A 14,443-nucleotide genomic window follows, 5' to 3' on the forward strand; every position below is an offset into this window, starting at 1 on the left:
GAGGCTAATATATGTGTTCTCGTGCTCCGTCACTAATGCACTCAGCACAGAACAGCTGTAAATCTGTCCTGCTCCTGTTCCATGCTGCCTTATTGGGAGCGAAAGCCTGAGTCAGCACAGAGATGGCCTTGCTCTGGAGTGCTGTGAGTCACCCTCGGGCTCTGCAGCCAGGGGAGGCAGGTGAAACCCTGGCCCTGAACAGAAAATGCTTTTAATTTGCTTTGCAGTCATTCCACCTAGTGGCTAAGGGACACCACAGCCAGGAGAACTGGCTTTGTGCTCCGCAGTCCCTGCTATGCAAAAGGGACCTGAAAACCCCAGCTGGTATTTATGGCTGCTCCTAGGGACCCACACTGCTGCTGAGCTTATGAAATGCATAATAACACTGAAGATCTTATCAAAGAAATGCTGTGAGTAGCTCATTAAGTTTCTGAGCAATTTTGTTAATCATACTGCATAGATAAAATGCAGATAGGCCTTTAGTGAGCTGATAATCTAACAAATAGGCAGAAAGTGTAACACTGATAAGACAGAGATCAGTTTAATAGCCAGCTGTAAATCTAGGCAGTTCTGAACCAGAGGCATATTGTAAGACAGAAATGTGCAAGTGTGTAAGTGTGTGCATGAAAATGTGCTGTTTCTTAAAATAGCAGATAAATAGTGCAGTAATATTATGTAAGGAAGAGCTATTGGGAGCGATTTTAGAAGTGTTTTAAAATATTTTTCTCTCCATCAAAGTCTACACCATTTGTGGTGTCTTCATAATCCAGCATCACAAGTGCAGATGTGTGAATAACAAAGGCTTGTTTCTGGATGTCAGGATTTTCTGTAAAGATCTGTGAGCCCTACCACTGGTCCTCAGGCAATGTAAGAAATTTATAGGCTTTTCATTTGAATGAACCTAATTATTCACTTAGATTTTTACTGTTTGTGAAATAAGACCATCAGAAATGCATGCCCTGATGCCTCACTGTGCTTTGGAACAGTGGACTCAAAACCATCCTCTGCTGCTCCTCCATGCAGGAGGAAATACAAACTTTTTTGTGGCAGAGCAATTCCCTAACATATTGATTGTGATTTTCAAGCAAGAGAGGCATTGTGATATTCCAGTCTGTATGTGTTTTGCATTAAATAGCATTTAGGAGCAGGCAGTGTAAGCTCGGTGTCTCCCTTCACAGAGTGGCTCTAGCAGTGACTGTGCAGCATCATTCTGACTCTCTGCACTGCTCAGCAGTGTTAATTCTATTGGAAGAAAATTGAGTTGTGGTCTTTCAAGTCTCAACTTAGTGATCCAACTACTGAATCTCCTTCTTGTGGAGATGCTGTTATCCTTGGTTGTGAGCCCGGGCATGTAGGTATCCTCTCACTGAGTTTTTCAACTATCTGTGTTTCTTTCCTGTTGCAGAAAAAACATATATAAGAAAAGTCTGTGCCAATGCACTGATGGTAGAGAATGAACAATATGTATATATACATGGCTTAGCAAGTTGTTTGCTAAAAGAGCATCTAAAAGAGCTAGAGGGAGAAAGCACATTTTTTATATATGACTTTATGTAAATATAGTGTAGATGGTGTAATGAGAAAAAAAGACAAGTAATGGTGCATAACTAAGACCCATAAACTCGTGGAAACAGTTGTTGCTCTTTCTCTGAAGAAAATGATGGAAAATTATGTACTAAGGTGAGACTTAGAGCGATTTGCATTATTTGAATTATGAGTATGGATTGCTTTCCTGTCAGCTGTACCTTAGAATCACTAAAGTCGGAAACAATATGAGAAGAAACAGAGTCCATAGGATGAAGAAAAGGGCTGTGCAGTCAGCATTTAACTGGTATTTATACTATAGTAGCTTGCAAAAAATACAGGGGAAAAAAAGGGAATTTGTCTGTAAAATTAAATGCTTCCTTTCCAAAATACCTTTGGGGTTTAAATAGCATTTTATGTTTGAAATCATTGTTCACCAGAGCTTCCATCAGGGCAATCATAGTGAAAACAAGATCTATCCAAGAATTAGCAGTTTGCACACTAGTCTGGTTTTTTGATCATTTATTACAGCAGAAGCTTGGTTCGCAGGTCTTTATTTGAGCAACATGATGTAGAGAAGCAAAATAAAAGCATTTGTGTTCATTTCTGGATGCAGAATCACTGCTGACATGACAGAAGAATAATTGGTGCCGTGCAGTATTTATTTCTGAACATTAGATCTGTTAGGTTATCTAACAACATAATGAAGGACTTGGGACTATAGCAAGAGCTGATGGTAATGCTAGCAATTTCCCTCTTTTTTTCTACAGGTCACTGTCAGAGGATTTGGTCCATTGCTACAGTTTGCCTACACTGCTAAGCTGTTACTCAGCAGAGAAAACATCCAGGAGGTCATCCACTGTGCTGAGTTCCTGCGCATGCACAACTTGGAGGACTCCTGCTTCAGCTTCCTTCAGACTCAGCTGCTGAACAACGAAGATGGCCTGTTCCTGTGCAAAAAGGATACCACTTGTCAGCGCATGCATGATGAGGAAAACTCAGATGGAGATGAGGAGGAGACAATGGAATCGGAGACGTCAAAAATATCTTGCCCAAGAGAGAGAATGCACCAGGAGCCCTTCAATTTTGAAACCACCGTTGCTGGCACAGACAAAGGAGAAGGGATTCTGCCCAACTCTGACATGCTGAGAGACAGCAAGGACAATTTGGACAAAGATGCAGTAACACGGTACCCCAGATACAAGAAATACCAGCTTGCTTGTACCAAGAATGTCTACAACACATCACACATCAGTACCTCAGGTTTTGCAAGCACATTCAGTGAAGAGAGTTCTGGAAATGGCCTCAAATCAGGACTTGCTATGGGGCAGATAAAAAGTGAGCCTCAGAATGAAGAGAATGATGAAGAAAGCATCACGCTTTGCCTGTCTGGAGATGAACCTGACATCAGGGATAAAGAAGGGGATGTTGAAATGGACAGGAAGCAGCCAAGCCCCACTTGCATCGACAGGCCAAAAAGTGGGTCTTCTCCTTCTTGCTTGCGGTCTTTCTTCAACAGAACAAAAAGCATAGATTTGGTTGGCTTCCCCAGCACTTCCCAACAGCACTTTGGCAGGAGTCCAGCGTGCCCTTTTGAAAAAGGCACAACTCAGGGTGACCACAAAACTGATTACGTCCCTTTCACAGGGAACTATGGACAGTCCCATGCCATGCAGAAGGATGCTTCCAACTTCACGGTGGGATCGCCGCTCAGGGGGCCCGGCTTTGAAACTCTCTGTAAGCAAGAGGGGGAACTGGACAGGAGGAGTGTTATATTCTCTTCAAACGCTTGTGACCAAGTAAACACTTTGGTGCATTCATATTCTGGTGTGAGCAGCTTGGACAAAGACCTCACTGAGACTGTGCCAAAGGGTCTGTGGGCTGGTGGTAGCCAGTCTCTCCCCAGCTCTCAGACCTATTCCCACAGCGGACTGACAGCTGATCACTTGTCAGGAAGGATGCGGCCGAACACCAGCTGTCCAGTGCCAATTAAAGTTTGCCCTCGCTCACCTCCTTTAGAGACCAGAACGAGGACCTCCAGCTCGTGCTCTTCCTACTCATATGCAGAGGACGGCAGCGGCGGCTCTCCCTGCAGTCTACGTCTGTGTGAGCTTTCTTCTTCCCCTTGCTCCCAAGGCCCCCGATTCCTGGCGCCCGAGCACCAGGAGCCCGGTGTGGTGGGAGATGGATTGTACAACCCAGTTCGAGCCCAGATTAAATGTGAGCCATCCTATGGAACAAACTCCAGCGATGAGTCTGGGTCATTCTCAGAAGCAGACAGTGAATCATGTCCTGTGCAAGACAGAGGGCATGAGGTAGGGATTTAAGATAAGTACATATTACATACATCCCATTGTTGTGACCCTATTAATCACTCCCTTATTCTCTCCAATGACTTGCCATTTTCCCAGCACTTTCTTTGTTTATAGAGGCAAAGAGTAACTTCTATTTATTCCCTGTCAGCTGAGCGCTCGTGGTTAATTTTGTGTAAATAGGTCTGTTTGGCCTCCGAAATGTCCATAGCTTATCAGAATTTTGGTATTGAGCAAACCCAAACAGCTGAATGATGACAGTGTGTCTGTGTGCTGATGAGTGCTGGCAGTGTCCTGTTCCTCTCCCTCCCTTGCCCATGTGCATGACACCAAGCACCATTCTTCATCCCAGGCTTGCCAACGTGGTTCCAGCTCTGCTTGTCATTGCTGTTGTGTATCAGCAAGCTAAAGCTATGCCTTTGCTGACATGTGGAAGCCCACTTTGGTTGTGAGCGTGTTGAGTTGCATTTGCAAACTGCATGCACTGGAGAGCATCTGAATGAAACTGTGTGTCTGGCTGATCTAGTAACACTGAAATGCTCCAAAGAGGTCTTTTGCTTCAGTTTAGGGAGCAGCAGGTGCTTGTTTGGGGGTTTGTGTGCAATGACCAGCCAAGTGAACCAGCTGCACTTGTCTGGGCTAGGGGTGAAAAGAGTGAACTGTAATATATCCTTCAGTCTTAATTCTCATTGTATCCCAGGCTCTGGAAGATACCTTTCAGATAGATGTGTATGATGCCTTTACTGAGGTGTTCTGCTAAGTTCTAAAGAAGGGCTGAGCAGCCTGGTGAACTCTGATGCACTCATCCCTACCATGCTGTACCAGTAGTTTGAGGCCAGCTCTTGTTTGTTGCTATTTGGAGAACTGGGGACATGCAGAGGGGAGAGGAATCTCCTTGGAAGGCTGTCTGGGATCTTCTGTGTAGGACTTCACTCAGGAGGCCCTATAGCAGCCATGCAGGACTGCTCTTCTCAGAGATACCAGGGTTATTTCAGTCTGACACTCTCTGAAGTGCTGTGTTTGTGAGGGGTGAAAAAGAGCAGGGAGTGGGATTAAGGAGGGCATTGGATTTCCACCCATGTGTGCTGCTGCTTGCTCAGCAGGGGCTAATGCACAGCAGGATACAGTGAAGAGAGCAGGAAGTGAGCCTTTTGGGGTTTGATGACTAATTAGCTGTCATAATTGGCTAATTGTGTGGAGATGCTGCTGCAGAAGTGAGCCCGGAAGAGTCAAATGAGAAGGATATAGGGGACTATAGGTTGTTCTCAATAATAGTGTGCATGTGTGTGCAGGAAAGCATGGCTGAAAGGAGGAGTAATCCTAAGAGCAGTGAAGGAGCAGGCTGCAGCATCTCCGTGTGCCATGGCAGGCAGATGTGCTGGGCTGTGGGCAGGGCTAGCAGGGCTTTACTCTACTCCTGGGTTTGCTCATTTTCTCCTGGGGAGGTTTTCTATACTGTGCTGAGCAAGTGTTCTCCTTGGGTCTGCTGATAATGCTTTATTTTCTTCTCTTCAGGACACTGTGATTTAAATTATAGTGATGAAATTAATGCTCTTTAACGTAGTACTGCATTACCCAGAGTAAGCCACTAGTAAACAGATCACACTAATGCTGCCATTAAAATATTAGGAAACACACGCTGCTTGGAAATAGGCTGTTTTAATCCTTCTCCACTTACAGACTTGCAGGTTTGACCTTGCTGTCCTAACGACCTCCCAGAGTGCTCCCTTGTCATTTGCCACGTCACAACATGCAGAGTGTATTTTGGGTTTTTTCTCTGCCAACACCTGATAGGTGGAGACAATGCACAGGCTGGCTGCTGTAGGTGGACTTTCATTCTGCTCTATGGGAGCAAAGCTGATGGACTCTGACCCCAGGTTATCTCACCACACTACTTCATTCCCCTGGAGTTTGGACCCTGTTTCTCTTTATTTGGGTCCCAGAGAGCTGCTGGTCCCAGAATTAGTGTCACAAAACATCACCTGTTTGTGTATTGATCAAGTGCGAAGTAGGTGAAAGGTTTCTACTCACTGCTTTTTTTAGGGTACTCTTTACTTGTAGACCAGCGCCCTTGAGGAGCATATGCCCCAGGTGTTCGGTGCCCAAAATATGATTTGGAGAGGGATGCTTGATGTGACTTAGAATCAAACATCGAATCACAGAATTGCTCAAGTTGGAAAAGACCGTAAAGATCATCGAGTCCAACTGCAACCTAACCAAACTTACCTTCAGTGTAGGTGAATGTGTCCCCAAATGTGTGAATGTATCCCCCAAATGGGGATACAGACCACCATCACAAGTATCGGAAGAGCACCACTGATAAGTGCTCTCCAGATCATCTTTGCCTTTTATTTTTCTTCCTGTTGAAGGAGGCACCCTGGGGGTTCTGAGAATTCTATTAACACTTTGTGACGGAAGAAGCATATGCAATTTGGAGTGTCCTAAACACAGTATTAAAGAAGCACGGAACCAGAACTGATATCTGAGCTGTTGGGACTTTACAGAAATGCGTAAGAGTTTGCCTTTTCACCCAGCTCCTTCAGCCTCCAGCGACTGTTAAAAATCAGTTATTGGAATACAATACTAGAGAGAAGACTTCACTTCACAGACAGGTTCTGACAACCCTGCTCAAAATAGCAGCAACAAAACAATAGGGCCTGGAATAACGAATTGTTGAGAAGGAAGTAGTCTGTCACTCCTTTAACCTAGTTAGGAACAGAAACTTAACCACTAACCTACTTTCTTTGATAGTCATTTTCCTCATAAAGTGTGTCTTTGGGTTTTTGGGGTTTTGTTTTGGTGTTTTTTTTCTGCTGGAAAACTTGTAAAAAATAGCATAACTACTAAGGTGGTTAAAAAGAAATCTCAGCTCAGTCTAATTCGATGAGCAAGTTTCCTTAGGAAAAGGGTAAACGTGGATAGGATGAGGTAAGAGATTGAGTTTTCCAAGTATCACTACCTGGAGAATTGCATTCAATGTGTCTTTCATTTCTATTTCAAAAGAATTTCCCGCTTGGCTTAGTGACTCACTTTTCAAAGGAAATTTTCATAAAGGCAGAGCTAATGCAATTGGACCACAGAGGATACTGTAGGCAAACGACCTTCAGTGAGAGTCCAGGACCATCCTTGCTAAATCAGGGAGCAGCCCTTTCCCTGCTTGCCCGGTGATGATTATTAGTGCTGTAAGCCAGAGCCCCAGAAAGGGGAGGAAAACAAATAAACCAAAGTTGCTCTGCCAGAAATCTGCTGGTGCTGAGCTGTCTGTGCTGAGTCTGGTGGGTGTTCTCCTGAGCAGCATCAGTGGGGCACTTGAATTTGTGCGTGATGACATCTGGATAAATGGAGCCTCATCAAACATTGCTCTTGCAAGATGAACTCCACGGCAGTCTTGTTTCCTCTTGGTAGGAGTGGTGTCCATGCAGGACACAGAGAACTACTGCCTTTCAACACTGGGAGTTTTCCATTACAAACCTCAAATTTCTGGAAGGTCTTTTCAAACACCTTTAATCCCCTATATTATTTCATGGTAGCCTAAAATCAATTCTGCCATGCCCGGAGCTAAAACCCTTGCTGAAGTTCCTGAAGTGCTCTTTCCTTTGATTTTTTTTTCTACAAAAACAGATTTTTCAGAGGAATGCTGCACTTCATTTCATCACCTGATCTGTCCTTCCAAAGTGTTCCTGTCTTCATCAGGGTCTGCTCATTATCCCTGTCTCAGAAGAGCTTCGTCATGGGTAGGGGGTGCATTGTCCCACCCATGATAAGGATGAAGCTGAGGACACTGTAAGCAGTGAACAGGGAGAGGCCAGGACAGCATTTTGAGCACCAAGAAGTCAGGATCAGAACAGAAACCTCAGTCATGGGCTAAAGGATGAGAACTCCAGGCTCGTGAGCCAGGGCACTATCCACTTCCTCCAGTGGATCAGTGGTTTACTCCAGTTCTCTGAGGCAGGTAGAAAATCAAAAAGCTGCTCAGGGTGCTTCTTCAGAGTGCCCAACAGTAGTCCCCTCAGGGAGCATTACTGACCCTGACCCCTCATGCCCTCAGGTGAGACTGTGGTTGCCCCAGGGAAGGACATGACCATCAGTCATGCTGTGTCAAATAGGGCAAGCTCTCTGCTCTGGGCCTCCACAGTTTTGCCACTTGAGGCATTTTCAGATCCCATTTGTTAGCACTCCACTAGTTCTTTTCTGCCTGGGCTAACAACTCTCTGCTTGCAACTCCATGCCATCCCAGTGGCTGCCATTTGAAGAGAGCTGTTTTGAAAGCTTCACCTATGCCTGTAAGAAGCAGGGTGAGCAGACCAATGGGAGTACACCCTGCCTGTGGTCCTATTGCTCAAAGTGGGGCCAGTTAGATTAGGTGAGTCCCTCTTCTCTGGGACCATGAGTGGTGCTTCAAGTAGTATGTAGGTAGCCAAGCCCTTGAAACACAGGTGAACTCACTTCAGTTTCTGTCTTGGGCTGAATTTCTTCCTGAGTGTGGAAGAATGATGTGTATACTAACAAAGATATAATGGAAAACACCAGTAACCTGTTGAGCTTGTCTGTGTGGAGCAGATTGCCTCTTTCTACATCAAAAAGCATTGCTGTGATTCAGTCCTTGCGTTAAATAGCTCTGTTGAATCCTGAGAGCTTTCCAAGGGCTGGGTGATTTCAAGTGTCAGAGGTTTTCAATAGCTCTGGCTTTCAATGTAAGAGCATTAAGGCAATAACTTTGCTACTTACAACTGTAGAGAAAATGACCAAGATTTTCAGTCTCTTGGTCTAGGTGGTTCCATTGAATTCTACCCTCCTATGCCCAGTACATACTGATTATCTTATGTATAAGGTATGAAAGCTTATATTTACTGTAATTGTAAGCTAGGCTTATGAAGTTCACTATCTCCACCAGCACTTGACAGCTCAAGGAAGACATCGTTGAAATTTAAATACAAAGTGAAAAAGTGAATGTAACTTATGAGATAGGAAAATTCCCTTATGTAAGTTAATACAGGGCTTCAGTCTTTTCCTTTATTCCCAAGAATAGGGGGTGAAGAACAGCAGCAGAAACTAGTGCAGTATTGAGCAGCATAGCACTCATGGCTTATGATCCAAGCTGACACTAACTAGTGAAGCCTGAATGAATTAATTGGTTATAGATAAGCCTTGCATTTGCTGAGTCAATGATTGTCATCACTTGTCAAGAACAATGCTGTTACTGAGCCATTCGGGGGTGTAATGACATTTCCACTGGATGGCCTTCGGAACTAACAACTTTTTAGTCTCACCTCTGTGCCATGGAAGATCTTGGAACAGATCCTCCTGAAATCTATGCTACAGCACATAGAAAACATGGGGGTGGCTTCACCAATCCTCTTTGACCAACCTAGTAGTCTTTTATGATGGTGTCACCACATCAATCAATACAGAAGGGAAGAGCCACTGATGTCATCTATCTGGACTTCAGTAAGGTCTTTGACACAGTCTCCTACAACAGCCTTCTCACCAAATTGGAAAGATATGGATTTGCTGGGTGGACTGTTCAGTGAGTGAATAACTGGCTGCAAGATTGAGTCCAGAGCTTGGTGATCAATGGCTCAGTGTCTGGATAGAGATTAGTGATGAGTGGTCTCCCACAGCGGTCAGTGCTGGGACCAATAATCTTTAGTATCTTCACCAATTACATCAACACTGGGGTTGAGTGCACCCTCAGCAAGTTTGCTGATGACACCAAGCTGTGGGGTGCAGTTGACAAACCAGAGGGATGGGATGCCATTCAGAGGGACCTAGACAGGTTTGAGCAGTGGGCCCAGGTGAACCTCATGAGGTTCAACAAATACAAATGCATGGTCTCACACCTGGCTCGAGGCAACCCTCACTGCTGATACAAGCTGGGGGATAAAAGGATTGACTACGGTCCTGCTGAAACAGGCCTGGGGGTACTGGTGGATGGAAGCTTGACATGAGCCAGTAGTGTGCCCTCACAGCCAAGAAAACCAAATGTATCCTGGGCTGCATCAAAAGAAGCGTGGTCAGCAGTGTGAGGGAGGTGATTCTGCCCCTCTACTCTGCACTGGTGAGAGCTCACATAGGGAGCTGGATCCAGAGGTGAAGTGCTCTGTATAGAAGAGAGGTGGCCCTATTGGAGTGTGTCCGGAGAAGGGCCACGGAAGTGATCCAGAGGATGGATCACCTCTCCTACAAGGACGTGCTGAAAGTGCTGGGGCTGTTCAGCCTGGAGAAGGCTTGGAGGTGACCTGATAGTGGCCTTTCAGTGTCTGAAGGAGAGCTACAGGAAAGAAGGGAACAAGCTCTTTGGCAGGGTCTGTGGTGATAGAACAAGGGGAAATGTCTTCTAGCTTAAAGAGGGTAGATTTAGGTTGAGTGTAAGGAAAACGTCTTCTACAGTGAAGGTGTTGAGGCAGCAGAGCAGGTTGCCCAGAGATGTGGTGGATGTCCACCTGGAGACTTTGAAGGCAAGGCTGGATCAGGCCCTGGGCAATCTGGTCTAGCTGTGCATGTCCCTGTTCATTACAGGGGAGTTCGATTAGATGGCCTTTAAAGGTCCGTTCCAACTCAAAGGATTCCATGATTCTATACCTAATAATAATAAAATGCCACAAAATCATAAACAAGTTATATTTTTTACCAAGAAGGTTTGGCTGCCTGAGGAGTGTATAAGCCAGAATCAGGGGCAACAAGGGCTGCAGCATTGGTGAAAAGTGCTGGCTTGCTTGCTGTGGTGGAAACAGATCCTCTGGTATTGGTATTAAAAAAACAAAACAAAAAACACAGAGAACAAGTAATTGTGTTGATAGTGGAGACTGAAGAGCTCAGTTCTCTGTGTGGTTTACTCTGCCTGGAATAACTCTTGGAAGGAGCAGAGATCCTGCTTACATTTCTAACTTAAAATCATCCAAACCAAGGAGTATAGAGTTATTTCCTTTATATAACTCATAATTACTAAAAATAACAATTTACAAGGACACACACTAGCTGGCTTTTTCTTACACAGCTCGGAAAAGATTGGCGATCCATTTTCAGACACCTCAGGTAAGTTTTCTCTCATATGAGTCAGATATCTTAAGAGAGAGCATCTTTCTAAGTCTGGTTTCTTCTCGGAGAAGCCATGGGGGTGCATTGCTCTCCACGGAGCTCTCTTCATCCTCGATGACAGCAGCAAGGACTGAGACATGAGCAGGTCTCAGCCCTTCATTTTAGGCAGCTCTAAGTGGGTCAGCTGAATCCCAACCATGACACATCCCTCAGCTCATGTAAATGGCTTTGCTGCAATAAATACCCATTAAGGATCTCACCATGCATCAACATAAAGCATCAGCAGCCTCTCACTGCAGCAGCACTGCAGTGTAGCTGCTCATTGTGTCCATGCCAAAGCATGGTTGGGTTTTTTGGTTGTTATTTTTTTTCTTTTTTTCGGATGACAGCTAATTGAAGGGAGGGAGACAGGCAATAAAGATTATGTTGATGGTGAAGGAAATGAGTCTGACTCACTTCCACTCTCCTTTCACTTTTTTGATCCTGAGCAGTGCTGTATATGACAGAAGTGGAATTAGGCTGGTTTTCTGATAGCACCCTCTGCCCCACTCTGTAGGTATTTTTATTTTCAGTCTATTTCTTTTAACATGTTTTTCTTTACTTTCCTGTTTCCCTTCAGCATATTCCACCTGACAGATTTAAGCTGATCCCATTTAATTCCCATTTGAACTGCAAGCACATTTCCTGCTTGCAGGTAAATATGTTGAGAGAGGGAGAGAGGGAGGGAGAAATAAGGTTAGCAGCTCTTTCAGCTTCAGACCTCAGAAAACGGGGAAACCCTCAGAACGTGACAGGAGTGTTTTTGCAGTGAGACTGTGGTGTTTTTCAGTGCCTGTTTTTGTTTTCAGGCCCTGTGAGAAGCTTGAGAGAAAACTGGTTTACCCCAAGTGTGTGTTTACTGTCCAAAGGGTAGAAAGAGGAAATCAAAGAGGTTTCATGTTGTTTAGCAGCAGTCTGTAAACAAGGTGTCCGTATCACCATGTCTAAGGTCAGCTTATGTATGTATGCATACAGGTGTGGGGGAATTCAAGCTGCCCTGGGGGCTGACCTGCAAAGCCACAGACCACAAAGTGGTGACCGAGGCCTGGTTTTCCAGGGGCAATGTTTGGCACATGGAACCATATGAAAGGGTTCTGTGAGCATTTGCTGCAGGTCCTGCATGGCCAGGGCTTGGAGAAGCAAACAGAAAGTTCAGTTTTGTCACCAAGGCAGAGAGCTGGCTACAGGCGGGTCTGTGTGTTATGTGTGTGCCCATCCTTCACACGCTGCTTCTAAACAAATGCAGAACACCAGTGAAAATACCCACTCTTATTTCTAATCCATGTTCTTATTTTATCTCCAAGTGACTGAAGTGCACCATTTGAAGATGATAACTGTGTTTTAAATACCAAAGAAACCTTTTTAAGTGGAGTCTTTTGCTTGGCTGGAGAAACTTATATCTATTTTCTTTGGGAGCTTGGCTACAGAATAATCCCCTCGTTCCAGGGGGATTGGATTGTACCAAATTGCGCTAGAAATGTAAATACTTACTGCCACCTTTCGGTCAGTGTGGGTATGACTACAAGAAAGAGCGTGAATCCAACTACACTGTTGTCATCTCCTTCAATTTTGTCAACTCTGTTTTATTTGTTCAGCAAATGCACCTAGAAACATCTTTTCATAGTCGTATTATCAGTAGCAAACAACAAGTGAAACAGGATTTGAAGGGAGAGATGCTCTCCTTAGTTTGAGCAAACTGAAAGAAATAACCCGACAGAAGTCCTTGAGTGCATCTGTTTGTTTTAGGAGGGTATGGTGTGTTGCATCGTGCTTCTCTGACCCTTTTTTCTTTCTGTGGTACACAGCTCATTCTCAGTGCTGGTTAAATAACCTGTACTGTGAGAGGTATGGTATTTTTCATCAACTTAAGGTGTTGGGTTGCATTTTGAACCTCACACCTAATCAAATTTTCAGCCCTTCAGGCCATGCAAAATGCAAGTTTCCTGGAGTGGTCGCCCATTCCTGGAAAACAGTTTGGAATTCGTTCCAGTTCATAGTGGTGAGGCACTGCACAAGGACTGTCACATCATAGTGGAAGGAGCCTTTTTTAGTGCAAGGAAATCAGTTATTAGAGCTGTATGGAAAGGTGATTTTTTTTTTTTTTAGTATCTGGGATTCATCAATATTGCTGATTTCAGTTAAACCATATCCAGCTGGACCTCTACAGTGTGCCACAAGGGAGTGTTAAAAACTTGCTGCTGTAAAACCGTGTGTGTTGTCTATTTAGAAAGTGGGAGCAGGTCTAATAGTCCTTCTGCTCTGTGGCGTTCAGCTTGCATTCAGCATGCAAAATGTGACTCTTTGTCTGCTTTTGTCTCACATTTGTTTGTTTTAGGTGAAGCTTCCTTTTCCTGTTGATCAAATCACAGATCTTCCAAGGAATGATTTCCAGATGATGATAAAGATGCACAAACTAACCTCAGAACAGCTTGAGTTCATCCATGATGTTCGCCGGCGCAGCAAGAACCGAATTGCAGCTCAACGCTGCCGCAAGAGAAAACTGGACTGTATTCAGAACCTCGAATGTGAAATCCGCAAGTTGGTGAGTTGCATGCTCTTACCCTACCAACAGCTATTCCCATCCAGAGTTTAGTTGATTCAATCAGCTTGTAGGTTTGTGTGTAAGTGAAGGCACTAGTATGACAACTTAATGCACAAAATGTCACAGGATGTATGTGTGTATTGTGTATGTGGAAAACACAAAATACTGGTGAAATTAGACCCACGTTTGGAGATGTCTGTGTACCCAGTTTCCCTTAAAATCAGAGGTTATTTGGAGCCCTTCATTTCAACGTCTGTATGTGCATTTGCTCAGCTGTGGGTTGAACATAGTGGGCTGGGAAATGGAATACTTCTTGTTCTGATAATAGTGGGTTGCATGTCAAAAGTGGCCTTCAGCATCCTCCTTTCTCAGCACAAGCTGCAGCAAACACAGTGTGAAAGAGACAGGGATCTGCTGGAAGAAGCTGTGTTTTTGCCACCCTACAAATGGCAAAAGCCGCAGCACATTGGGTTAGTCACTTACTGCCTGTGCGGGTCTGCTTCCCATCTGCACAGTGGAGGTGATGCTGACCCCACAAGCTGGCTGGGAGACTTACATCATCAAGGCTTGTGAAGTATTTAAATACCATGCTGCTGAAGCCCGGGTGGAAAAAAGAAGAAACAGAAATAAAAACATTTGTAAGAGTAGGGTTTTTCTGATGCAAAACAAACCAGACATCAAAGACAAACAAAGCACTGAGCAACCGCTTCCTTCACCAAGCCTAATCCACAATGGGTGCAGAATGAGTCAGAGGTTCTGCAGGGTGAGGAATAAGCACAGAGGCCTGGAAGCAGGGTTGACAGGAGAAGCAGGCTCGGTCCTAGCCATGCCTGCCCATCCGTCTGCACCAGGCTGACGATGGAGCGAATTCATCTCTAGCAGTGAGCTCCTGGGGCAGTGCTGCAAGGGCTGCATGAGCAGCAAGTGTGGCTTGCTTTTGATACCTGTCACTGTTGGGTTTGTGCAGTCCTATAAAATAACTTATTAT

The 14,443-nt window shown here is 44.7% G+C and overlaps 1 protein-coding gene across 4 annotated transcripts in view; it reads left to right on the forward strand.

Moving 5' to 3' along the window:
* The window catches only part of BACH2 (BTB domain and CNC homolog 2), a 180,521-nt gene that overhangs the window by 157,466 nt on the left and 8,612 nt on the right, over window positions 1-14,443 (forward strand). For all 4 annotated transcript variants that reach the window (XM_015858930.2, XM_015858928.2, XM_015858931.2 and 1 more), the window contains 2 exons: window positions 2,295-3,839; window positions 13,249-13,455. In XM_015858930.2, the coding sequence (XP_015714416.1) occupies window positions 2,295-3,839; window positions 13,249-13,455 (1,752 nt within the window). The remainder of the gene's footprint in view (window positions 1-2,294; window positions 3,840-13,248; window positions 13,456-14,443) is intronic.

This window comes from Coturnix japonica, chromosome 3 (assembly GCF_001577835.2).
Source record: "Coturnix japonica isolate 7356 chromosome 3, Coturnix japonica 2.1, whole genome shotgun sequence".
NCBI lineage: Eukaryota > Metazoa > Chordata > Aves > Galliformes > Phasianidae > Coturnix > Coturnix japonica.